At 39.8% G+C, this 25,844-nt stretch overlaps 1 protein-coding gene across 1 annotated transcript in view; it reads right to left on the bottom strand.

Annotated features, from left to right (window-relative positions):
- Nucleotides 1-4,537: 4,537 nt before the first annotated feature.
- LOC134339316 (surfeit locus protein 4-like) overlaps nt 4,538-25,844 on the bottom strand; it is a 29,451-nt gene continuing 8,144 nt past the window's right edge. Inside the window, exons 2-6 of the mRNA XM_063035718.1 lie at nt 23,942-24,128; nt 16,200-16,276; nt 14,792-14,835; nt 13,128-13,314; nt 4,538-8,016 (exon numbers count right to left, since the gene is read on the bottom strand). Of these exons, the coding sequence (XP_062891788.1) occupies nt 7,750-8,016; nt 13,128-13,314; nt 14,792-14,835; nt 16,200-16,276; nt 23,942-24,128 (762 nt within the window). The 3' untranslated portion in view covers nt 4,538-7,749. The remainder of the gene's footprint in view (nt 8,017-13,127; nt 13,315-14,791; nt 14,836-16,199; nt 16,277-23,941; nt 24,129-25,844) is intronic.

Raw genomic sequence — 25,844 nt, 5'->3', positions numbered from 1 at the left:
CCAACCGTCACCCACTGAGTGGAGGGTGCGTGGAACACGCCACCAAAGGTGCTGGTAGCTGCAGATACATTAGGGACATTTAGAAGACTCTTAGATAGGCACATGGATGAAAGAAGAATGGAGGGTTATGCTGGAAGGAAGCATTAGATTGGTCTTTGCATAGGTTAGAGGGTTGGCACACAATCATGGGTAGTACTATACTGCACTGTTCTATGTGTTAAAATGTAGGCTAACTGCCACTGTCAATTGTCTCCAGTATAGGCAGGTGAAAGAATTAGGGCTAATAGACATGGGTGAGGAAGTGCTCATGGGTTCATTATCCATTCAGAGATCTGCTGGTGGAGAGGAAGCTGTTATTGAAACGTTGAGTGTGCATCTTCAGGCTTTTGCACCTCCTCCTTGATGGTAATAATGAGAAGAGGGTAGATCAGGGGCCAAATGGTTACCTTGAAAGTTGATTTCCTGAACTCTGCAACCCGTATCCTAACACTGACCAACTCCATTCAAGTGTCTGTCGAGTTTATTGTCATGTGCACAAGTATGGTGAGGTACAGGCACCGTTGAGGAACTTACACAGCCCACTACTGACACACAACTGTACACTTGATGCAGCTCAGCCACCAACAGTATACAATCAGCAAACTTGTATATGGTGCTGGAGTTGTACTTAGCCACACAAACATAAATGTAAAGCACGTAGAGGAGGGGGCCAAGTACCATCACCATCTGGTATGGGAATTGTAAGGTATCTGACCACAAGAATCTACAAATGATTTAGAGAACTACAATTGGTGTCTCTCTTCCAACTATCTGAGATATTTATCGTCAATGATCCCTCTCTGTAACACAATCACTTTGAATCCATACCATCAGGCAAAGAGGTACCATAGTATTAGTACAAGGATTGTTAGGATGAGAAACAGTTTCTTCCTCCAGGCTGAATCCCGAACTCCTTGCCCCCACCAAGGTCTCATCATGTAGAAAGTACCAGTGGCATTATACTTTTTAAACCTGTGTTGTAAATGCACCTTGTGCTAAATGTCAATCTCATGGAATATATTTTATTATATGTTAATTTATACATGGTAACATTACTTTGTGTTGTGTGTGAATCATGCACAGTCTTGTGCACCTTGGTCCAGAGGAACATTGTTTGGTTGGATGACGTACATGTGTTGAATGACAATAATATTAAAGAATGACAACAAATGTGAACTTGACCTTGCTTGTAGCAGCACATAGGTTCAGACATCAAACAGAACATAGAACACCAATCTTTCCGGCATTCTCTTAACTCGTGGGTTCAGATTGTTTTCCAGTCCCTTTTCATCCTGATGGGAGTTGTATACAGACCCCCCCCCCCTCCCCAAACAGTAGTAAGGACATGTCCTATGAATTACAATAGGAGATAGAAAATGCATGCCAAAAGGGCAATGTTACAATAGTCATAGAGACTTCAATATGCAGGTAGATTGGAAAAAAAATCAGGTTGCTGCTGCATTACAGGATGGAGAATTTCTAGAGTCCCTATGAGATGGCTCTATAGAGCAGTTCATAGTTAAGCCCACAAGGGGGATCAGCAATTCTGAACTGGGCATTGTGCAATTAACCAGAATTAATTATAGAGCGCTTAAGGTAAAAGAACCCTTAGGGGAAAACGTGATCATAATATGATCAAATTCATCCTGAAATTTGAGAAGTTAAAGTCAGATGTATCAGTATTACAATGGAGTAAAGAGAATTACAGAGGAATGAGAGAGGAGCTGGCTAGAATTGATTGCAAAAGAACACTGGCAGGGATGATGGCAGAGCAGCAATGGCTGGAATTTCAGGAAACAATTTGGAAGGCATGGGAGAGGAGGTAATATTCTAAAGGAAAGATGACACAACCATGGCTAACAAGAGAAGTCAAAACCAACATAAAAGCCAAAGAGAGGGCATATAATAGAACAAAAAAGTGGGAATTTAGAGGATTGGGAAGCTTTTAAAAACCAACAGAAGGCAACTGGAAAAAAAAGTCATCAAGGTAAAGATGGAATACAGAAGTAAGCTAGTCAATAATATTAAAGAGGATATCAAAAGTTTCTTCAGATACTTAAAGTATAAAGAGGAGAGTGGATATCAGACCGCCGGAAAACAATGCTGGATAGGTATTAATGGGGGACAATGAAATAGCGGACAAATTGAATGAGTATTTTGCACCACTCTTCACTGTGGAAGGCACTAGAAGTATGGTGGAAGTTCCAAGTGTCGGGGGCATAAAGTGTGTGAAGTTACCATTACTAGAGAGGTTCTTAGGAAACTGAAAAGTCTGATGGTAGATAAGTCACCTGGACCAGATGGTGTACACCCCAGAGTTCTGAAAGAGGTGGCTGAAGGGATCGTGGAGGCAATAGTAATGATCTTTCAAGAATCACTAGATTCTGGAAGACTGGAAAATTGCAAATGTCACTCCACTCTTCAAGAAGAGAGAGGGGCTGTTGGAAACTATAGGCCAGTTAGTCTAGTTAGGTTGGGAAGATGTTGGAGTCGATAATTAAGGATGAGGTCTCAGAGTACTTGGAAGCACATGATAAAATAAGCCGTAGTCAGTATAATTCCCCCAAGGGAAAATCTTGCCTGGCAAATCTGTTGGAATTCTTCAAAGTAACAAGCAGGATAGACAAAGGAGAATCACTTGATGTTGTGTACTTGGACTTTCAGAAGGATTTTGACAAGGTGCCACATATGAAGCTGCTTTAACAAGCAATGAACCCATGGTATTACAGGAAAGATTCTTGCATGGATGAAGCTGTAGTTGATCGGCAGGAGACAAAGAGTGGAATTTGCAGGTTTAGTCTGTGGTGAGGAAGGCAAATGTAATGTTGGCATACGTTTGAAGAGGACCGAAGTATAAAAGCCAGGATGTAATGTTGAAACCTTTACAAAGCACTGGTGAAGCCTCACTTGGAGCATCGTGAGCAGGTTTGGGCCCCTTATCTTAGAAAGGATGTGCTGAAACTGGAGAGTGTTCAAATGAGGTTCACGAAAATAATTCCAGGATTGAATGGCTTGTCATATGAAGAGCGTCTGATGGCTCTGGGCCTGCATTCACTAGAATTCACGAAATGAGGGGCGACTTCATTGAAACCTATCAAATGGTGAAGGCCTTGATAGAGTGACGTGGAGAGCATGTTTCCTATGTTGAGGCAATCTAAGACCAGAGGACACAGTCTCAGAACAGAGGGGTGTCCATTTAGAATGGAGACGAGGAGGAATTTTTTTAGCCAGAGAGTGGTGAATCTGTGGGATTCTGTACCACAGGCAGCAGTGGAGGCCAAGTCTTTATGTATATTTAAGGTATAGTTTGATAGATTCTTGATTGGTCAGGGCATGACGGGATACAGGGAGAAGACAAGAGGTCAGGGCTGACAGGAAAATTGGGTCGGCCATGATGAAATGTCGGAGAAGACGTGATGGGTGAAATGGCCTAATTCTGCTCCTATATTTTACGGTCATTTCTGTAATATCTCTGAGCTCCCAACCCTTCAAAAGCTGGCGCCCCTCCCATATCTTGTGTTTTGGTCATCCCAAGTTTCATCAGTGGCCCTTGTTGGAAACTACTAACTACTTCTTCAGCTGTGAGGTGATGAGACTCTGGAATACCCACCCTTAATCTGTTGCTTCACCTCAGATTTTCTTCCAAACTCACCAGTAGTTTTCCTAATCTAGCTGTATTGTAGAAGCACTTTCAACACAAAGTTCAAGAAGGCAACCCACAACCGCTTTAAATCAAAGTAAGAGCTGGGTAATGAACAAGGACTTTGTCAGTGATTCACAGAGGAGTTTAAAACAAAAATGAACTCTAAGCTTTTGGTCATTTGCATGATGTATCCTTTTGTGTCTCAACATCTTTTTTAATTTATCATATCGGACCATTTATATAAATTCTTAACCAATATATTCATAGAAACATAGAAAACCTATAGCACAATACAGGCCCTTCGGCCCATAAAGCTGTGCTGAACATGTCCTTACCTTAGAAATTATCTAGGGTTACCCATAGACCTCTATTTTTCTAAGCTCCATGTACCCGTCCAGGAGTCTCTTAAAAGACCCTATCGTATCCACCTCCATCACCGTCGCCAGCTGCCCATTTCATACACTCACCACTCCGCGTAAAAAACTTTATTCCTTACATTTCCCCTGTACCTCCTTCCAAGCACCTTAAAACTGTGCCCTTTCATGATAACCATTTCAGCCTTGGGAAGAAGCCTCTGACTATTCACACTATCAATGCCTCTCAACTAGTTTCATATCAATTTATGATATGAAACAAGTCGTAGTATAAATTTATTTTGCAAAACTTAAGTGCAGGGCAGCACAGTAGCATAGTGATTAGCACCATGTTTTACAGTATGGGCAGCCCAGGTTCAGTTCCCACTGCTGCCTAGAAGGAGCTTGTACGTTCTCCCCGTGACTGCGTGAGCTCTCTCAGTAAAAAAAATAAATAACATCAGCTAAGTAGAGCTGGTTTGATTTATATTTGATGTTTTTAAAATCAGGGCACAAGATGGCAGTGTTCTCCATCAATTTAATGCTTCAGTTACGTTCACACTCAGTTCTGGGCTTAGGAGAACCAGTAGCAAATAAAAACTGTGTCAATGTCATAGCATTAAAGGAAATCATATCTGGCAAAGAGATATGTCTTTACAACTATGAGATGTGATCGAGGCTTTAAAAAATCCTGATTAACAGCAGCATGGAAAAGAACAATAGCAGTGATGTACAGACATTCAAACAGTAGCCATACAATAGGAATCAACAACTAATTGTACCATGTAAAAATGGCAATTATGGTAGATTTTAATGTTCATGTGGATTGGGCTCATCAAATTCAAAACAGCAGCTACAAGATCAAATTCATAGAGCGCATTCATAGACCTACACATTAACCAGGGAACAGTCTATATAAAAGGATATTTTGAATCAAGAGTGGAAGATATGACAAATATCTGATTTATATTGAGTAATGCAAGGATGGAGTTCAATACCACCATAACCATTGGAGAATTGGTACCAAACAAAACAAAGATGATATACATTGATAAGTCTCTGACCCACATAGCTTGATTTTTAGAATGAGAATTAGTAACATTGACTTATGCAGTATGATGTGAAATTACAACCACAGGAAAATCTGCAGATGCTAGAAATCCAAAGCAGCACTCACACAAGAAGGGTCACAGACCGAAACAACGACTGTTTACTCTTTTCCATAGGGGCTGCCTGGCCTGCTGAGTTCCTCCAGCATTTTGTCATGTGAAATTAGTTGTTTTGCAGAATATAAAGCAACTAATTTTTAGAAGACTAAGGTGGCTGTATTAGTTATAGTCTTCTGAAAGCCCTTATATTCTGAAGTAGTATTGGTGTTTCAGAAAACTGCAGTCACAGAGAGTGAACAATTGTTTTTGTGCCAGCCCTGACAGATCAAAGTCCAGTTGAAGTGCACTGTAGGTAAACAATGAAGTGCAAGGATTGTGATGAGGTAGATTGGGAAATCCAGAGCTCCTTGTTAGTGTACGGAAGCACTATTCAAGGGTCTGGGAAAGGTGGCATGAGAAATCATCTTTGAGTAAGTCCAAAATCATCAGGTAGTAATAAGCAGTAGTTTAGGAAATCATAATTAGTTTTGCTAATTAACGAAATGATCACAAAACTATCCACACTAGAACTCTCCATGCAGCCAGCATCATGATTCTAACTGACTTTATCTATTATTGTCAGTTTATTTTGGTAACTCACACACGAAGTAGTGCGTCCAGCTGAGGTAAATACACAAGGAAGGATGCAAAAAGCCTCACTGTGATTGCAGGGATGAGGACTTTCAACTAGATTGCTGAAGCTAAGGATTTTGTGCAGCAGTAAAGATTTGAGAGGAAAATTGTAGGTGGCATTCAAAGGCATGATAGTTTTTGGTATTGTAAATAGAAAGAAACTGTTCCATCAGTGAATGGTTCAGGAACCAGGAGACATAACTAAATGATGGGGCAAAGATACAGGAGGAATGTGTTATTTTTTAATGATCCAGAACTTATGGTCTGAAATCAGAGCTTTCAGAGGGAAATACGGAAAGGAAAATAAGTCAGCCTCCTTTACTGTACAATTTAGATTCAATATACAAGTTTTCCATTGCATTTAATGTTATCCAGAACTGCAAATACAGCCACAATGTCAACACATTCAAAAGTCAGCATCGCCAACATATACTGCTGCAGAATCTTCAGACACATTCACACTAAACATATTAAAAACTATATATAAATGGTTATGTGTCTGCATAAGGTGGTTTTGACAAATTATGTACCAACAATACTTTAGGTTTTAGAGGCTTCAATGAGTGAAACTCTTGAAGTTTTGCAAGTCTTGCAACTTTGATTTCATACGTGTGACCTGCAGCCTTTTCCCCTGTCGTGAATCCTTCTTATTGCAACTCCAGACAGAAAGCTAACAGCAACAGGGTTACCACAGAAGGTTGAATATCAAAATATTTTAATCTCCATCAGATCTCTCACTTTACTGGTAACTCCATGCAGCAATCAAAACATAGTTACTATGTTCCCAGTAGAATATTTAATGTTTAAACTTTTTGCTGTGCTCTCCTAGATGAACACCCAACAGAATATAGGCACTTCCAAATCAATAGGGGAAGAGAAGAGGAAGACTGCTCAGCACCAGTCCATCATACTTGCTTGTTGCTTAATGGCAAAGGCAAAATAGGAGAACTTTTGACTTATAAAATGTGACCAATAAAGATAATTAGTACTCCAAGGATGGAAAAGGTAGCTTAGGAGTTAATAAAGGACAAGCAAAACAGAATTAACAATAAGCATTTTAGGTACAGTGTCTGCTAAAAGATTGTTTAAGGGTTACACAAAGCTTGGCTCCAATTGGGTACTTGACTGCTTATTCAGTCAGTCACAGTGTACAGGTATTGTGCCCACCCTTTATTCAGTTGCCGGGTGCTGACTTCCTGAAGACATTTAATTAAAACAATAAAAGCAAAACCAAACATTTGGTCTTCAGACTGGCCAGAAAAAAGAACACAAATAGGTCTTAAAGTTGCCTTCAGTGTAAGAACTAAGTTGAAATTCATAACAATAACACATTATAGTGCAAGGCACTTCAATCTGTAATAAGGTTGCTGTTCCATGTTTTAAGGTTCATAGCATTCGAATACTCATTTCATTTGAAATGGTCAGATGATAGGATTTTCGGATAAGTGGACCAATTTAATAAGATATACAGTAGTTATTTTATGTATGATAGCAGTTGAAATGAAGGACTGAGATTGAGGAATGTGTGTGAGCCATCACTGGATGACTCATTTGAGACATCATGCCTTCAATGTCCATCTTCACTATTAAACCTAACAGACTATTCTAAGTAGTCATGAAGTCACCTTGCTCATAGAATTCATTAAATAGATTGTCTGAAATGTTGAAGAGGAAGGAAGGATCTCCCAGTCAATCAGCTTCCAATACTGACTGCACTATGAAAAAGATTGTACCAGCTGGCTGCTTGGTAAATTTTGGCTCCAATTTTAACACAATTTAATACCTAAATACTGCAGCAAAGGGAAAATGGATGCGTGGTTTTAAAATTTCACATGAAAGAAACCAGGTGAAAAAAAAAATCTTCAGACACTTCACGGTAGTAAAAATAATTAAAAAATTACACAAATATATATTTATCTTTGCAGGATACCCTTCACCACTTCTTTTTATGTTCGTCCATCGAGACTCCACCAGGCCCCAATGCTACAACCAAGAGAAGGCCTCCAATTACAGACATGGTTTGGAAAAAGTCATACTTTAGTAAGTCATGCAGGGGTCTGTAAACAGGAACTTGCCAGAATGGATTCTGAATCACATTCAACACAAAGAGCCAAATGACCAGTGTAAGCGCAGCCAATTTAGTTTTGAAACCAACAGCCACGAGGATTATCAAAGTAGTGCCAACGATATCTTGAAGAATCTAAGGGGGAAAAAAAGGAACGTTTAGAACATAGAATAGTACAGCACAGTACAGGCCCTTCGGCCCAGAATGTTGTGCTGACCCTCAAACCCTGCCTCCCATATAACCCCCCACCTTAAATTCCTCCATATACCTGTCTAGGAAACATTTCACCTTTTAAATAAACTCTATCATTGCTTTCTATCAATGTGACTCCAGACACATCAAGTGGTTGAACTTCTTCTGAAATGGCCTATTAGACCACTTTACTCAAAAGAGTATTCCCATTCAGAAAAGCACGAACGGTATCCCTTGCAATTTTTATATTGTCTTTTACTACATGATGCAACTGAGAGTGGTATAGGCAGAAGTGGTTCAATAACCCTGTTCCACCATTTAGTCAGTTTATAGCTGCTTTGTATCTTAAATTATCTGATGACTCACACCCGTAACCCTGACTTGGTCCAACCAAGCAGAGTTCACTGCCAAGAAGGCCCACCAGCGCCTTTACTTCTTGAGAAAATTAAAGAAATTTGGCCTGTCCCCTAAAACCCTAATTCTTATAGCCGCACCGTAGAAAGCATTCTTCTAGGGTGCATCACAACCTGGTATGGAAATTGTCCTGTCCAAGACCGAAAGAAACCGCAGAAGATCGTGAACACAGCGCAGCACATCACACAAACCAATCTTCCGTCCGTGGACTCACTTTACATCGCACGCTGTCGGAGCAGTGCTGCCAGGATAATCAAGGACACGACCGACCCAGCCAACACACTTTTCGTCCCTCTTCCCTCCGGGAGAAGGCTCAAGAGCTTGAAGATTCGTACGGCCAGATTTGGGAACAGCTTCTTTCCAACTGTGATAAGACTGCTGGACGGATCCCGACCCGGATCTGGGCCATACCCTGCAAATATCCGGACCTGCCTCTCGGTTTTTTTTTTGCACTACTTTACTTTCCATTTTTCTATTTTCTATTTATGATTTATAATTTAAATTTTTAATATTTACTAATTTTAACTATTTTTAATACTTAATATTTGTAATCCAGGGAATGTGAAGCGCAGAATCAAATATCGCTGTAATGATTTTACGTTCTAGTACCAATTGTTTGGCGACAATAAAGTATGAAGTATAAGTATAACCCATATTCTTGCTCAATAATCAATCTTAAATTTTTATGGATTTTTAGTTTTCCTGCGTCAACAGCACTTTAGGCTATAAGTTTCAAAACTTGACCACGTGAGGTGCTACCTGATAAATCAAGATACGTTTTGTTATTCTCAGAGAAATAGTTCCTCTCTCTATCCCTCTATATGAGAGCGGTAAGCATAAAGGAGTTGGGTGCTTACTGTTCTGGTTAACAAAAGATGGTGCAATCTGGGTCATATTACGATCGAGGAACGTGTTTGTAGACCGGATATTGAACTTTTTGCTGTTGGACTTCGGCCATATTCCAACGTGATACAACACTGGGTGGCACGGGAGGTCGTTCCCGCCTGTGGCCATCGAACTTGCAGCTCCTCCCATGGAGGGTCAGACACCCTGAGGCAATAGACTGGTCCTGGACTTATTTTCCATCTGGCATAGTTTGCATTTTGTTGTTTGATTGTTTGTGGTTTTTGTATTGCTATATTTATGCTCTATTCTTGGTTGGTGCGGCAGTAACGAAACCCATTTTCCCTCGGGATCAATAAAGTATATCTATCTATCTATCTAAACTGATCAAACTTTTAATCGTCTTTAAATACTTCAGTTTCATTATACTTTATCTTCTAAGGTTAAGGATCTTGGTAGTCAAATTCAACCTGTCAGCCTTTTCAAGGCTGAAGCATAATTTGAAAGGTATGGTGAGCAGCACTCTAAATTCCAATGAATATTATGACTCACTAACCAGTATCATTATCTGTACAATTGCTCGCTCGACAGGATTAGACTGATGGCCAAAAGTAGGTAAGATGGAATAGCACTCAGCAGTACATGCTATCCCTACATAACGAATGGGTTATATTTTTATGGGCATCTACAAGTCAATTTTGTCCATAAGTTGGCATATATACAAAAATCTATAGCTATGGTAATACCTAAGATTTATAATGAATGGCACTGAAAGCACATAAGACGCAAGGATATGGAAGCTTTGGAGAGGGTGCAGAGAAGATTTACCATGGAACAGAGTGCAGGTGCTACAATGTTAGATAAACCTGAGTTGTTTACGCTACAGCAGTGGCAGCTGAGGGGAGATCCAATAGAAATATATAAAATTATAAGTAGTATAGGTAGATTAGATAACTTCTTTTTCCCTGGGGTTGAAATTTAGAAGGCAGGCTTTAAGGTGAGAGGGGGAAAGTTCAAAAGAGATGTGCAAAGTTCCCCCCAACTCACACAGAGTGGAGGGCATCTGGAAACCGCAGCCTGGAGCGGTGGTGGTGTCAGATACAATAGAGGCATGTAAGATGCCAAACAAACACACAAATGGAGGGATGTTGACCATGTGCAGCAGAGATTAGTTCAAATGGGTACCATTCGCTTAATTAGTTTGGTACAATATTGTGGACTGAACGGCCCATTCCTGTTCTGTAGGCTTCCTTGAGATTTGTCATTGTTTTGAATTCCAAAAGATACTGGCCAAATCTATTCAAGTTGTCTTCATATGGCAAAGCAATCATTCCTCTAAACAGTCTGAAGAATTTTTCCTCTATGGTAAGTATATTCTCTCATTGCAAAGGAGACAAATCTGTAACTGAGTTTTTGTCCGAAGTGTATACTCCCAAGTGTTGTGTAATTGAGGCCCTATGTGTAAAGTCTACAGATGTACTCAAATGCCATTGTAATCAATATATCATTTGCCTCGCTAACTGCCAGCAGCTCGGTGTTGTCTCTCAGTAATTTGTGTATAAAGACACTTTGGTCCTTTTGCATATCAACATTTCCCAGTCTCTAACTGATACTGTTTTCCCATCTTGAACACCAAAATGGATAACTTCACATATTTCCACATTACATTGACTATTTTCACCCACTGTGTCTGTGTGTCTGAGGCTAGGTACACAGCTTCAGAATACATGGATGTCCCTTCAGAACAGAGATGAGGAGGAAGTTCTTTAGCCAGAGGGTGGTGAATCTGTGGAATTCATTGCTACAGACAGCTGTGGAGGCCAAGTCACTGGGTATATTTAAATGGAGGTTGATAGATTCTTGATTAGTAAGGGTATCAAGATTAATGGGGAGAATGCAGGAGAATGGGGTTAGAGGGATATTAAATAGCCATGATTGAATAGTGGAGCAGGCTCAATGGGTTGAGTGATTTAATTCTGCTCTTATGTCTTATATTCTAAGATTGATAAGAACAATTACTAAAAGCGAGGACAGGAAACTAGTTCTGCCGTTTATATATGTTAGAATTTTCAATTTAATAATATTATGACAGGCCATTTGTATCTAGGGCAGTCCATAGTTGGATGTTTGCAACCTGGTAGTGCTTGTATATGGATAATAACTTCATCTATTTGTTCAAGCTTTTTATGATGCAAAAATGTTCTTAAGTAATTCCCAGGAGCATTGACAAAAATAGATACCAAAGAGACAGGCTGAAAGCATGGTTAGAGAAGTGAGATTTAAGGAATACCTTAAAAGATATATATTGAGAGGCTTAAGGAAGGATGTTCTAAGCTCAGGTCCTTAGGACCTAAAGACATGGCTGTCAATGTTGGAGCAATTAATTTTCACTGAGATCCAGAAACCTGAATGATATTTCAGAGGGCAAAGAGGTTGGAGAAAATTACAGGAGGATTGAAACTACAAAAGAACTTGAAATCAAATACTACGATTTTAAAAGCAAGGAGAATATCTTAATCAGGAACCACTACAGCACAATGGCTAATAGGTGAATGGGACCTGGCATGTGATGAAATGGACACCAGATTTTTAGATGACTAACTTTACACAGTAGAACTTGGAACGCTGGAACAGCTAAGTTAGGAAGTAACAAACACGCAAGTAAGGAACAAAAGGTACATTCGCAGATTGAGGAACATTACAGGTTCTCCAAACATCATTAGGCACCCAAATATTTTCACTCACACACAAATAAAACCACAAGTCCTGGGGACATAGAAGCAGAATTAGAACATTTGGCCCATTGAATCTGCTCCGCCACTCCATCATGGGTGATTTATTATCCCTTTCAGCCTCATTCTCCTGTCTTCTCCCCGTAACCTTTGATGCCCTGACTAATCAAGAACTTATAAATATACCCAAGACTTGTTTTGCACAGCTGTCTGTGGCAACAAATTCCTCAGAATTCATCACCCTCTTTTTAAAGAGATGCCTCCACATCTTTGTTCTAAAGCAATGCCCCTCAATTCTGAGACTATGCCCTTTGATCCTGGACTCATCCACTACAGAAAGCATCCTCTCCATGTCCACTCTATCTAGGACTGGAATGGAATCATGTACACCTCAAGCTTTATATCTATCTTAGCACATAAAGCTAAGCTGAGAAAGTTGACAGGAAATGTAAATTACTAACAGAAATCAAAGGTGAGTGGACAAAGCCTGGTAAATAAATTAGTGTGGATAAGCATGGTGATTCAAGCATTCAAACTAGGATCAGAATATCCTCTATATCAATTATAAACCAAAAATTAAATCACTATTTGGCTGATACTAATTATTAAAATATAGGCCTTAAATTTGCTAAGGTTTATTTTTTGGAACAGTGTTATGCACCTAATCAAGAGTCACATTAATGAAAATCATTAGCAGTATTGCAGGTGACACTATTTACTCAACGAGCTAGGTATTGACTGGTTTCAAAACCAATGTTACACTCTTAAAACAAAACCACCCAGGATTATTCACAATAACTGAGATTGGAAAGGTGACAGGTAGTTACACAGTGCAAAATCAAAGACTTATTTCTGCTTCGTAATTGGATCCAAAAGTTGAATCCAGTTCTGATAAAAATAACACAGGCTGAAAGCTGCAACTTATTCAACAATATTGCTATATAATCATTCAGTGAAGTTTACTATATTGTCCAGACCTCCCTTGACTAATACATCACAGCTTAATTTGCACCAAATTAATTAGCATTTGGCAATTTAAAGAGGGGTAACTTTCAAATTACTCACCATTAGCGCATTCACGGAGAAGTGCAACAAAGTCATAAACATCAGGACAAGTAGGACACGACCACCGAGCTGCATGTACTGACGTGGGGAGTTAGTACCCATGGTGGGCACACCCGCAAACATAGTCTTCCCTTCTGATCGAAATTCAGCCAAGAGCAGTAGCAAGCCACCTCCAAGTGCAAGACTCCTGAATAAAGTGTCAAAAGGAATTCCTTGTCATTAAATGCAATGGCTAAAATCTGCAAAACAAAATATAGTCTTCCTCCAAAAATTCTTTAGTGTGCAATTCCTCAAGAAGTCCAGAAAACCAGGATAAGACATACTGACATCTAATCTCCTTGTAAAAATGGTTCTAATCTCCAGGTTCCAGCACTTCTCTTTCATTACTAAGTGGCAATCTTCACGTGTGAACCTGGAAGCAAGCATCATTAAGGCCAAATAACAAAGTAAGCATAACCTACTCTTGTTCAATACACATATACACATATTACAGAAGACACAACTCAATACAAATCAAATCCAGGAAAGCAGGTCAATATCTCAGTAATTCTGGTACGGCTTAGACAAGGCATGTGTTCTCTGGAGTTTAAAATGAAAGCAATTTCATTGAAGCACTCAATATTCTTACAGAGCTTGAAACGCTAGATGCAGAAAAACGTTTCTCCTGGCTGAACAAGTCTAGGATTGGGAACACAAAAAAAAAATCTGCAGATGCTGGAAATCCAAAGCAGCACACACAAAAATGCTGGAGGAACTCAGCAGTTCATGCAGCATCTATGGAAAAGAGTAAACAGTTGACATTTTGGGCTGAGATCCTTCAAGAGGAATATAGTTTTCAAATAAGTGGCACATCCTCATTTAGACTGACATGAAAAATAGCTTCATCATACACAGAATGGTGAACTTAGTAATTCTTCACCCAATAAGTCTTTGATTCTTTAATTAAAAATCTATATATTTCTGGCCATTAAGAAAACCAAAGGTTACCGGGAAATGACTGAGGTAGAAGATCAACCTCGATTTACTGAAGCAGGCCCAAAGGGCTGGATGGCCTACATCTGCTTCTATTTCTTCTGCTCTTTAGAAGTTGATATACAAGTGTGTGAGTGTATACACAAGAGTGGATCACCTCATTCCTACAATGGATTTCAAAATGTCCTTGGACTGGTCAGCAACAGTCAGCAGGCTGGATGGAGAGCGAGGTGTCTCCCAGCGGAGGCTGGTTGTAGGGGATTCGTAGCTCATTCTTTAGTTAGAGCCTTCAGCATTTTGGGCATCGAGGGAGAGAGGAAGAGGACAGCCATCCGCAGTACCACCGATGCGGCAGAGAGGGCCTCAAGATGGCTGTGGCTCAAAAGAGGGGAGCCATGGAGTCATAAGTAGCTAGCCATCTGGACACAAGCTGGGGTCTGATCAGCCCTGGCTGGGTCACCTGGAGGAGGTTGTATGATGTTGAAAGACCCGAAACACCCGATGATTCCAGGAACATCACTGAAGATGTGTCCCGAAGCATCAATAGATGTATGTCCTTGTCACAATAAGTTTTAGAAAAAGAATAATATGGATTACAAAAACCTTTTATCTTGATTCTCAGCCTTAGTCATCACAAGGAATCATAAGAATATAATTTCACACTGCCAAGCTTACAATAATATCTAACTTACCTCATAATGAATTTCAAGTCCCAGAGAATATTGTATGCAACAGTCTGGAAAAAAAAATACAACAGCACTGCATTATTGGCTTGAAAACCAAACAATCATGGCAAGTAACAACATATTCATCTTAAAAGTTGCTAAATGTTGGGATAGGAAGTCTTATCATGCAAGTTTGAATCTCTTATCCTTTTCTGTGTCCCCCTTCCTTTCTTCTTCATCCAGTACTATACATCTATACTATAAATTCTGCTCCTGTAAAAAAAAATTTCCTTTATGCATCCCTTTCCTGTTACTGGTCTCAAATACCTTTTATCGGTGTATTCCCCCCCAAAAAAACACTGATGGCTGTTTTGTTACTATCCCGACCTCAGAATGCTGCTAAGATATACGTTTACAGAGTACTTACTATTCAAGTCATTTCCAGGATGTTTGTATTAATGACAATAACTCTAAAATATAGCAAAAACTGGAGTCAATTTATGCACAAAGCTCTCACAACAATGATAACCATATAACCTGTTCTAATGAGATACAAACATGACCCAGGACACCAAGGATAACGTTTCTCTTCTTTGAAGGATAGGAATTTTACTTTACCAAGGGGGAAAATCAGCTTTGCTTCATTGAAAGCAAACAGCATCCTGAGGTGTAACCCCCTCTGCAAATATAGTATTAATTTGTTTATAGTATTGTGTTTGTGGCTATTGAGCTCCTATTTATTGGATGGAAGATTTACTTTTTGCACACTTTACCATATTATATTTAAATATTTCATAGGTTCATCTTTGATTAAATCTGTTTGGGATGCAGTTGAAGGCTCAGGTGATATTGCTCTGTCACTTTCATCAAGTCTGCTTATTAGACCATTATAGGCAACACTCAGAATCAGGGGAAGTGTGGAAACTATTATTATTTCAGCTTTTAAGGTATCGGTCAACCATAACCAAAGATGGATAGGGGAAAATGTCAAGCATGCATAAAATCCAAGAAAATCCAAATGGAGAAATAATTTAAAAACCAGGTACAAGTCCCTGTCTGACAACATGCTAGGAAATTTATTTCCGCATGGAACATGGGGAAGGGTTCATTTATTTGACAAGATGTTGTATCTTCCCAAGAGCACATCAGTTGAATAAGACCCAATATACTCAGAGGGAATACTAAACTGGATTTTAAACATTTTCTTCAACATAAGCAAATTAATATCTCTCGTGGAGGCAGTAACATGATTAATTTCAGTCCAGCAGCACACAGCCTTTTTGCCTAAAAGGTGGAATGTGTTATCTGCATAGCTTCAACACATCCTACAGACTATTAATTCCAGTGTATAAAGGAGGAAAGGAAGAAAATTTTATGTCTATAATTCAGGAGAGAAATAACAGATTTTCTGTCTTGTGTGGACTTTGGAACTTACCTGCAAAACAATGAGTGAAAATAAACCACAGCAAGCATAAGGTACAAACTTCCGAGTCAGCACCAAAATACAACCACCTGTTTAGGAAGAAATAAGTGACTTACAAAACACATTTCACAGTAACAAATTTACACGCTTTTTACAAGAGTTTATCTAAAACATTATCAATCAACACTTATCTAGCTCTGTCAGAAATTAGCAAAGGACTGTGGAAAAATTCATATGTATGCTCACTATCTCCTACCACATCTCTTAATGTCCCGAGAGTTTTACAGCATAGTAAACAGGCTTCAAAGCCCAACTCTTTCACGTGAATCAGCTTGCTAACTGAGCGAATCCTATTTGCCTGTGTTTGGCTCACGTTTACTTCTATAAAGTGAACATAAAGTCATAGAAAAGTACAGCACAGAAACAGGCCCTTTGACCTATCGAGCCGGTGCCAAACAATTTAAATTGCCTACTCCCATTGATCTGCACCATAACCCTCCATACACCTTCCATCCATGTACTTATCCAAACTTCTCTTAAACATTGACATTGAGATTAAATGCGCCACTTGCACTGGGAGCTCATTCCACGTTCTCATAACCCTCTGAGTGAAGAGGTTTCCCCTCATGTTCCCCTTAAACTCTTCATCTTTAAACCATGACCTCTAACTGTAGTCCCAACCAACCTCAGTGGAAAGAGCCTGCTTGCATTTTTCCTTCTTATGTGCCTCATAATTTTGTATACCTCTATCAAATCTCCTCTCAATCTTCTATGTTCCAAGGAATAAAGTCCTAATCTACTCAATCTTTCCTTATAGCTCAGGTCCTCCAGACCTGCCAACATCCTTTTAAATTTTCTCTATAGTCTTTCAAACTTATTTGCATCTTTCCTGTGGCTAGGCTAATAAATCCAATGACAACACAAAATATGTACTATAATTTTTTATGACTGCAAATACAAATTCCTCTGGTTCTTAATTCAGTTTCTCTCCATATCCAAAGGTCCTGACCGAGTTTATTTGTTAAATCCTATTTCCGTCCACTCCAGGAGCAGTCTATCTAGAAAACAGAAGGACCACGTTACTGGAACCATACTAACAATTGAGTCCTTCCTACAGTGTGCATGGGTTTTCAGCAGTTTCATTTCTCATCCTCTGAACTCCCACCCACTCATACATTCTTAGGTCCCTCTACGTAATTCCTTAACTTACTGAAGAGATGCATCCTGGAAAAAAATTCTTTAAATGAAATGTTGTACCTCTAAAAAGGGAAAAATGAATCTTGGATACCTCTGCACAGTGTTGTTCTATGTAGAGCGAACAGCACACTTTCACTGCAGAGCAAGCTCTGTTAGTTAAAGCCATGCCCTGAGGAATAACAGTGTTCAGATAAAAAGTTGTAAACTGAGGAATACTTGTCATTTAGTTGGGATTCCAAAAGGCTGTTAGAGCCCCCACCCCACCCAAACAGCTGTGATTATTACACCAAGTGCTGTTGGCAAATTACTTTGCATTAAAACACTCACTTGTGACCAGAATACTGTCCATAATGAAGCCTGTATATTACGGATGAGACTACTCACTCCCAAAAGCACAGTGCAGGTGAGAGAAGAGCTGAAAAGCACAATACAGGGAATTTTTCCCTTCACACTAATATGCTTACTTTGTCTTTTTAGATCATACTTGTTCTAATGCGTGCAGCATACAGGTAGGGTTTTTAGATTTCAGATTTAGTAATCAGATACACAAACTGGTTGAATCTCCTGTACTTCAGGAAATTGTTAATGATTAAACAGGGATTCAGGCCACATTGAAGAGTGATGTACAAATACAAATAGTCAGTGATGGTGAACTGTAGAGTATTAACTCCTGTAGCACAGGGAATTTCCAGATTTGGTCACCGCTGACTGGCACGTTTTCTTAGCATTCTTAAGTGTAGGTTCTAATAGGAAGATTTGCTGAGCAAACATTATGTGTTTCTCTGGTACTCTGCAGCTTGATTTTGAGGTGGCAAAGACAAGGGTCGCGTTATGACCTGTGAACCACCCAGTGTACCAGACTTTTGCTACTGAATTAAGTGACTGCTTCAAATAACTTCACAGTTATGTTGGAGCAATTACTAACAGTAGATAGAATCTGCGAGCTCAATAGGGTCTTTATAACCAAAATGATCACATCCTACTAATTAAATATTACTTTAGATCTCTCCCTATTTTGTCCTGTAGTCAAGACCGTACAACACTTCCCTTAGAGGAAAATAAAACTAGAAACCTTGAGAACTCTTCATTGATAATCAATAAATATTAACTGAACGCTGTTATCTGAGCGTGAGACACATACAGGTACGCAAATCCTAAAAGAAAATAAATTTACCTACATGCATGTTGGTGGGCTGAGAACCTGGCACAAGCCTCACCCCTTCAATGGCACAGCCTCAGCAATGAAAAGGGGATCTCATTGCTGCAAGAGTAAACCACAGGCAATGTGCAATGGCTGACTTTCATCACTGGTGTTGTGCGTCTGACAGAGATGCGACGGGCAGAGATGGTTTCTGGACTTTGAGCCTGTTACCAAGGAGAAGGGGAGACAGCAGTTTGTACCACAGCCTATCAAACACCGGCAGCTAATGTACATTGCAGCTGTCTCAGGCCAGCAGAAGGCTGAGACTGCAACCAAGTTCCTAGCATGGTAACAGGTAGCAGTAGGCAGGGCAGGGCTTTCACATTCCCACCACAACGGCACATTTATAATTGCGATAATAAGCCATTTTATATCAATTCCATTAGCACACTTGTCCCTGGGAATAAATCCAAAGCATTTATCAGAATGCACTTCACAGGTGTTTGTCACTCACCCATGTTGGAAAAATGATAATGACAGTGATGATGAGGGCAAGGCTAAAAAATTCCTCCTGCACTACATCATAGCAGATATCACTATGCAACTTCTTCAACACAGAATTATTGTTGCAACTTTGCAATTGTTGCAAAAAGCAGGGAGGAGAAGATGGTGGCGTGACACAGCTCACAGCAGCCACTCCGGTGGCGATGTCTGTTATGTGTCAAGTAGGTTGCCGTGCACAATCCTGATTTGATGAAGACGGACGTGAGAGCACGGAGGAACATCTGGTGAAACTTCTGAAATGCCTGATTCGCTGCTCCTGCTACTGTGTGGGCCAGAATCTCCAGAGGAGAAGGCCCCAAGTCCTCGGCTCTGCTTGTTGCTCGGTGGCCGGGTGGGGTCGAAGCGCTCGGCAGAGGATGGTGCTCGGAGAGGCTGTGTCGGAGGGGCTGGTCGGAGGCTCGAAGTTTTCAGCCAGATGCAGAGTCCGCTGCGGTCCGGTGCTTCCAATGGTGCTGCATTGGCAAGTTGGCGGTGCTTGGAGGTTCATGGCAGGGAGAGTTTCTCCCTTCTGCCGCCTGTGTGAGATGATGAGTCTATCGGGACTTTGAGACTTTTATTTTATGTGTCCATGGTCTGCTCTTTATCAAATTATGGTATTGCTTTGCACTGTTGTAACTATATGTTATAATTATGTGGTTTTGTCAGTTTTAGTCTTGGTTTGTCCTGTGTTTCTGTGATATCATTCTAGAGGAACGTTGTATCATTTTTTAATGCATGCATTTCTAAATGACAGTAAACGAGGACTGAGTGTCCTCATAATCTAATCTGATCTAATCTAAACTTGTATTGCTTATACCAGGGGTTTTGTTAAAACTTTCTCCAAGCAAAAATCTTTCCATGGCAAAGAAAGAATTGGACAACAGTACAAAACTGAATATATAGCGGCAAGTATGATGTAGCTTTCATATCATCAGCAAAAACACATTACAATGGGTGGTTCTGGGTCTGTGTATTAAAATGCCACTCTCCTGGCCTGTACACAGCATTCTATTTAAACACCAGTTCATATTTGTTTTTAGCTTTTCTCTAAAATACAATTTTCTGTTAATATTTCCAATAACCTACATCCTTATGCCGTTGTTTGCTCAAATCCGTTAAATGAAGAATTCCCACTATTTGATTACAAACATAAAGAGAAACAAATTTCCAAGGCTATTGAGACTGAAGCAGAAAATCATATTAAAGGGTTCAGAAGAGTAAAGGTACAATGTAAATAAATAAATGTAGGGTTAAAAAAAGGCCATTCACCAATGTGGGAGAGTGGTACAAGAAGGGAAAGAGTCAAGTGGGGGAAGACAACGAGTAGCATGGAAATACCCCCACAAAAATAGTGGTTAGAGGGATGGCAACAATGAACAAAGCTGATAATGTTAGGACAATGGTAGCATTCTGGAAGGAATGTAGGACAGTACCTGGGAAAGGTACAGATCTAAAGAGTAAAACCTGTATTTCATGCAGAGGGAACTTGCATGGTGAAAGGGTGTTATTAAGTTACTTGTTTGTATGTTCTCGTGAAGCATGATTAAAAACCTAAATCTCATATGATAACTGCCTTGTGTGTGCATGATTCACACTCAGTATCAATTCCTGGAAACTCCAAATTTTCTTTCAATTAATGCTGTTAAAATTAAATTCTTTTTATGAGATTTCCCCAATTTCTTGGATTTTCTGCTAGTGTGCCTTTCTAGACATCCCTCATGTTAAATCAATAGCTCTCGCTCTTCAATGCCATTCAATAGTTGTTCAAAAGTCAGCTGTATAATTTCTATGAAAATAGTTGCCATCTTTGAACACTGTATCGCATGCCTGCTCCTAAAATTTTGACTATTCTCCAATGCAGTCCTCCATAAATTATAATTTATTTAGATTCCTGTCGCCCTCTAACTATAAACCTCAGGTAACTATCTTGTTTGATAAGAAGCTTTAAAACCCACATCCTCTGCAACATTAAGATGACCTACTTTTAAGTGTTTAACACTTTTAGTACAGCTACACTACAGCAGGTTTTCTGATCTTTAATACCTCAAGGCTTCATTTGAAAGTCATTCCCACCTGCTTCCCAAGCTTAACTTAAACTCTCAGCCTAGCAATATCATTGATACCTACTTTTCATGCATTTTGGCTCTGTTCAAAATCCTTCTGTTCCCCGTATCTCAGCTAATTGATATTCTCCTAGTTTTCCAAACCTTCTCAAGCTATCTTCTCCTGCAATGTATTTATACAAGCCATTTTTGACATCACTATATGCCTCTATTCTGTGACAGTTCTTTAGCTATTTTGCCTTTGCCTTGTGGAATATTTCATAAAATGGACACCATCACCTACTCTCTAGTGGCCTTTTCCTAATTTGCTTTTCTTTGTGTTTCTGCTCAGAGCTCCCATTAGATCAAATGTTGCTCAGTTTATATGAAAATATCTACTGTTGTTTTCATGAGTACTTCCTTTCCTCTTATCTATTATATTCTTTTCTCCAGTAACAAACTGTTCAGTGCTCTGGAGGGTAGATCTGATAGAGGTTTATAAGATTATGAGAGGCATAGATAGAGTAGACAGTGAGTACTTTTTCCCCAGGGTAGAAATGTCTAATACCAGAGAGTATGCATTGAGGTGAGGGCGGAAGGTTCAAAGGGGGTGTAAGAGGCAAGTTTTTTTAAACTGAGAGTGGTGGATGCCTGGAATGCGCTGCCTGGTATAGTGGTAGAGGCTTTTAAAAGACGTTTAGATAGGCACATGAATATGAGGAAGATGGAGGGATATGGACATTGTGTAGGGAGGAGGGATTAGATTTTATAGTTTTTTTGATTTATTTTAGCTGGTTCTGTTCCTGTGCTGTACTGTTCTATATTCTAAAATAAATATAATGCTCACAGGCTATTGTCTTACCTCCATCATCATTTAGCTAAGGAAACTGGGTAATGCAAAATCTACAAAGCTGATTTTCCTGTCATGCAAAAACCATTTACTACCCCCTGCATTACCAAGATACATAGATGAGAAAGATGCATGCTTCAGTTCTTTAGTCTGCACCAAGTTAGTTGACCTCTGTTTAGCCACCTCATTAAGCTTAAGTGTCTTCTATTGACTGCTAATGAAAGCTCTGGCAGTTGCTATGCCAATGAAAGACAGTCATGAACTGTACTGATGCGCATAATTGTTTTATTGCTGGACAATATCGGTTTGACTTATATACACTGAACAGTCATTTCATGAGTAACACCATCCATGTGTGGATAAGGTAAGTGCTAGGTCAATGGAAAAGTAAAGTATCATAAACACGAGAAAGCCTGCAGATGCTGGAAATCCACAGCAACACACGAAATGCTGGAGGAACTCAGCAGGTCAGGCAGCATCTGTGGAGAATAAACAGCCAGATTTTCCTATCAAGACCCAACTTCAGGACTGAGAAGGAAGGGGGAATATGGCTGAATTAAAAAAGGTGGCAGAGGGAAAAGAGGACAGCTGGAAGGTAATATGTAAAGCCAGGAGGGTGAGAAAGGTCAAGGGCTGGAGAAGAAGGAATCTGATAGGACAGGAGAGTGGACCATAGGAGAGGCAGAGGGGACCCAGGGGAAGTAAAAATCAGATGAGAAGAGGTAAAAGGTCAGGGTTTCAGTAATAGCTGCAGGGAACATTGTGGGGACAAGGAAAATTGTCGGTCTTCCAGATAAACCAAGAACTAATGGCACGGTTGAGTAAACTTATAAGAAGTGCAACCAGGGAGGTGTTGGGTGGTGGGGGGAGGGGGGGGGAAATGGCCTAAACCTTTTCGTTACACTCAGTGGATATGGTGGCAAAGCAGTGCTCTTACTGGACCTGTGAAGCAAAGGCTTGGAGATGAGATCAAATCTCACCATGGAAAATGGGGGATTTAAATAGTTAAATGAAAAATATGGAGTTAAAAGTGACAATGAAAACAGGTTATCCTAATTTCCTAACAGGAAAGAGGGTTTGCAATACTTGTCGAGCCTATTTATGTGTAGGTTTTCAAATTAAACAGCAGAGGCGTTTTATGTTTAAAAAACTTGTAGCAACTCATTCATTGAGCATCAAAAACTGAACACAAAGTGCAGTAAGAGTACTTTACGTAATTATGTCATTGCATTAGAACAAAGTGAACCCCAGCCCAATGTCAGTGGTTGTGAATTCTGTACATTTCCATCAATTACATTACCCTGCATATGCAACATCGAATTTAAAGCAATGTGATTTACCCTAACCAACTCCATGAACTTTGCCCAGCAAGGTGTTCAATTCAACCAAAACTACTACACACCAGCAGGAACACCTTCACTACACTCACTGCAACAGGAGTAAGGCAATGACTCAACACTATCTGCTCAAGGCTAATTGTGGATGAACAATAAGTGTTTACTTTTCCAGTGGCATCCATATCTAATCAATATACAAGCAGAAGTACTGTGAGGTTATACAATTCTAAACAAGATCTTGTATTATGCCTTTGGATCTGAACAGCTGATCCAGTTTGCAGCCAAATACAGAATCTCACACCCTTCACCTGATACGACCAAACAACGCAGAACTGGACATTCTTCACCCCATTACAATAAAAGGCACCACAGTAGCATAGTGACTAGCGCAACGCTATTGCAGCTCCGGGCATCAGAGTTTGCATTCCGGCACCATCGGTATGTTCTCCCTGTGACTGAGGGGGTTTCTTCCGGGTGCTCTAATTTCCTCCAGCGGCTCAAGATGTACCAGTTAGTAGGTTAATTGTCCTGCGATTAAGCTAGTGTTAAATCGGGTGACCTCTGGGTGGTGCAGGTGTTGGGCCAGATGGGCCTGTTCCGGGCTGCATTTCTAAACAAACAAACAAAGTAAATAAATGACTCACCAATCTGCCCAATCATGTTAACCAAAACGAACAGAATGCCAAAGAAAGCCCCACAGTGCCAGCTATTGCTGATGTAATCTCGCTGATCATTCCACTGGAACCACATGCGAATCCCATCTTCCAGGAATGTGCTGATCAGACACAAGTGTGCAACGTGAGGCAGGAAGCGCTTTGTTACTCGCAGAAACTGGAAAATTACAAAGACATAACAATTCTCAAAACAACATACACATTTAAGACTATAGATAGAGTGTATCTATTAATTTCCCATAACTGATCTTTTATACTCTCCCTGTGCAATATAATTTCTGTTGCACCGGGATGTTTGGTAGTTACCTTACCTTTAAAACAAAAATAGTAAAATATTGGAAAGTTGCAATAAAAGCCAGAAAATGGAATGCACTGTTCTTTAATGAAATTACTCAATTGAGGAACAAATACATTTTTTAAATTGACATCCCTCACGAAAATCAAAAGTAAAACGTTATATATATGATAGCCTTAAAAGGCAGTAGTTTAGGCTTTAGGAATCAATTTACAGAAATTCAAGGAGTATAAATAACCCTGGGGTAGAACTTGGCTAACATTATTCTATGCTCAAAAAGGCAATAAAAAATTCACCAAGTAAGCATAAAACATACTTCTGTGAGCTGTAAATTGAGATTATATCTCAAAGAATTTTGTCTTTAAATTATTTTGTTGGATATTTGGAGCTCAGCCTGATAATTTTTACATGCCTATTAAGAATTTTTTTAAAAATTCAAAGGTCCTTGTACTTAAAAATCCAACCTGAGGGCATATATATCAACTCTCTAGTTTCCAGTCATTTCTCTCCACTTCCCCTTTTCACTTTTTCCATTCCCCACTGTTTCACCCCCCCCCCAAGCCCTTTCTCTTCTCATATGCCTATCACCACCCCCCGGTATCCCACATCCTTCCCAATCTGCCATGATCCACTTTCTTTTCATATCAAATTCCTTCTCCCTCAGCCATTTTACCTCCTCTACCATCACCGTCCAGCCTCTCATTGCAGTCAACAACCCCTCCCCCACCCACCTACTCATCGGGCTTCACCCATCACTTGAGAGCTTGTACTCTTTTCCCTCCCCCACCTTCTTATTCTGGCTTCTTCCCCCTTCCTTTCCAGTGCTGAAGAAGGGCCTCGGCCCAAAACATTGACCGTTTATTCCCCTCCATAGATGCTGCCTGACCTGCTGAGCTCCTTTGGCATTTTGTGTATGTAAACCATAAAGATTTGTTCTTGTTTAAAATAATAACCATAAAACTGGCCAGGGTTCTGGACAAGCGTGTACCCATGAGGGAATAATGTCACAATGGATTAATCCATAGGAACAGTTAACCAGTTTTCAATAAATAGCAACAACTTTCAGACACCAAGTATCAGAAACTAGTAAACCCTTGACAACTAGACCAATTGCAGCTCATTGAAGGATATCATTCTGTTTATCTCACAAATACGTAGGTTTTTTTTTAAAGAAAGATTACTGATATGGTTCCTGGTAGAGAATCTCCTTCTGCATTATAATGTCTCTTTTCACACTCTTCTTATAGTTTTATACATAACCATTTAAAGAACATGATGACATTCATGTTTAAGAGTTGGTATCTCCACAATACACCAAATAATTGTCAAACCTGCATCATTAATCTTAGAACGTGGCCTTTCCAGCCTGATAAGACAACTTGCTTTTAGAATACTGTGGCTACATGGTGCACCACTCCCACCAACACATCTCCTACAATTTAATATGAGTAATTTCACCATAATTTCACTCAGCAGTATCATATAATTTGGTACCCAAATTGATGAACCCCTCTTTTGTGACTGTGATCAGTCACTGGACAGAAATGTAAGCTGGTGACATAGACATCTTTATTCATC

Source organism: Mobula hypostoma, chromosome 29 (assembly GCF_963921235.1).
Source record: "Mobula hypostoma chromosome 29, sMobHyp1.1, whole genome shotgun sequence".
Taxonomy (NCBI): Eukaryota; Metazoa; Chordata; class Chondrichthyes; order Myliobatiformes; family Myliobatidae; genus Mobula; species Mobula hypostoma.
The sequence above is the reverse complement of the archived record's forward strand: the minus strand, read 5'-3'. Positions and strand labels throughout refer to the sequence as shown.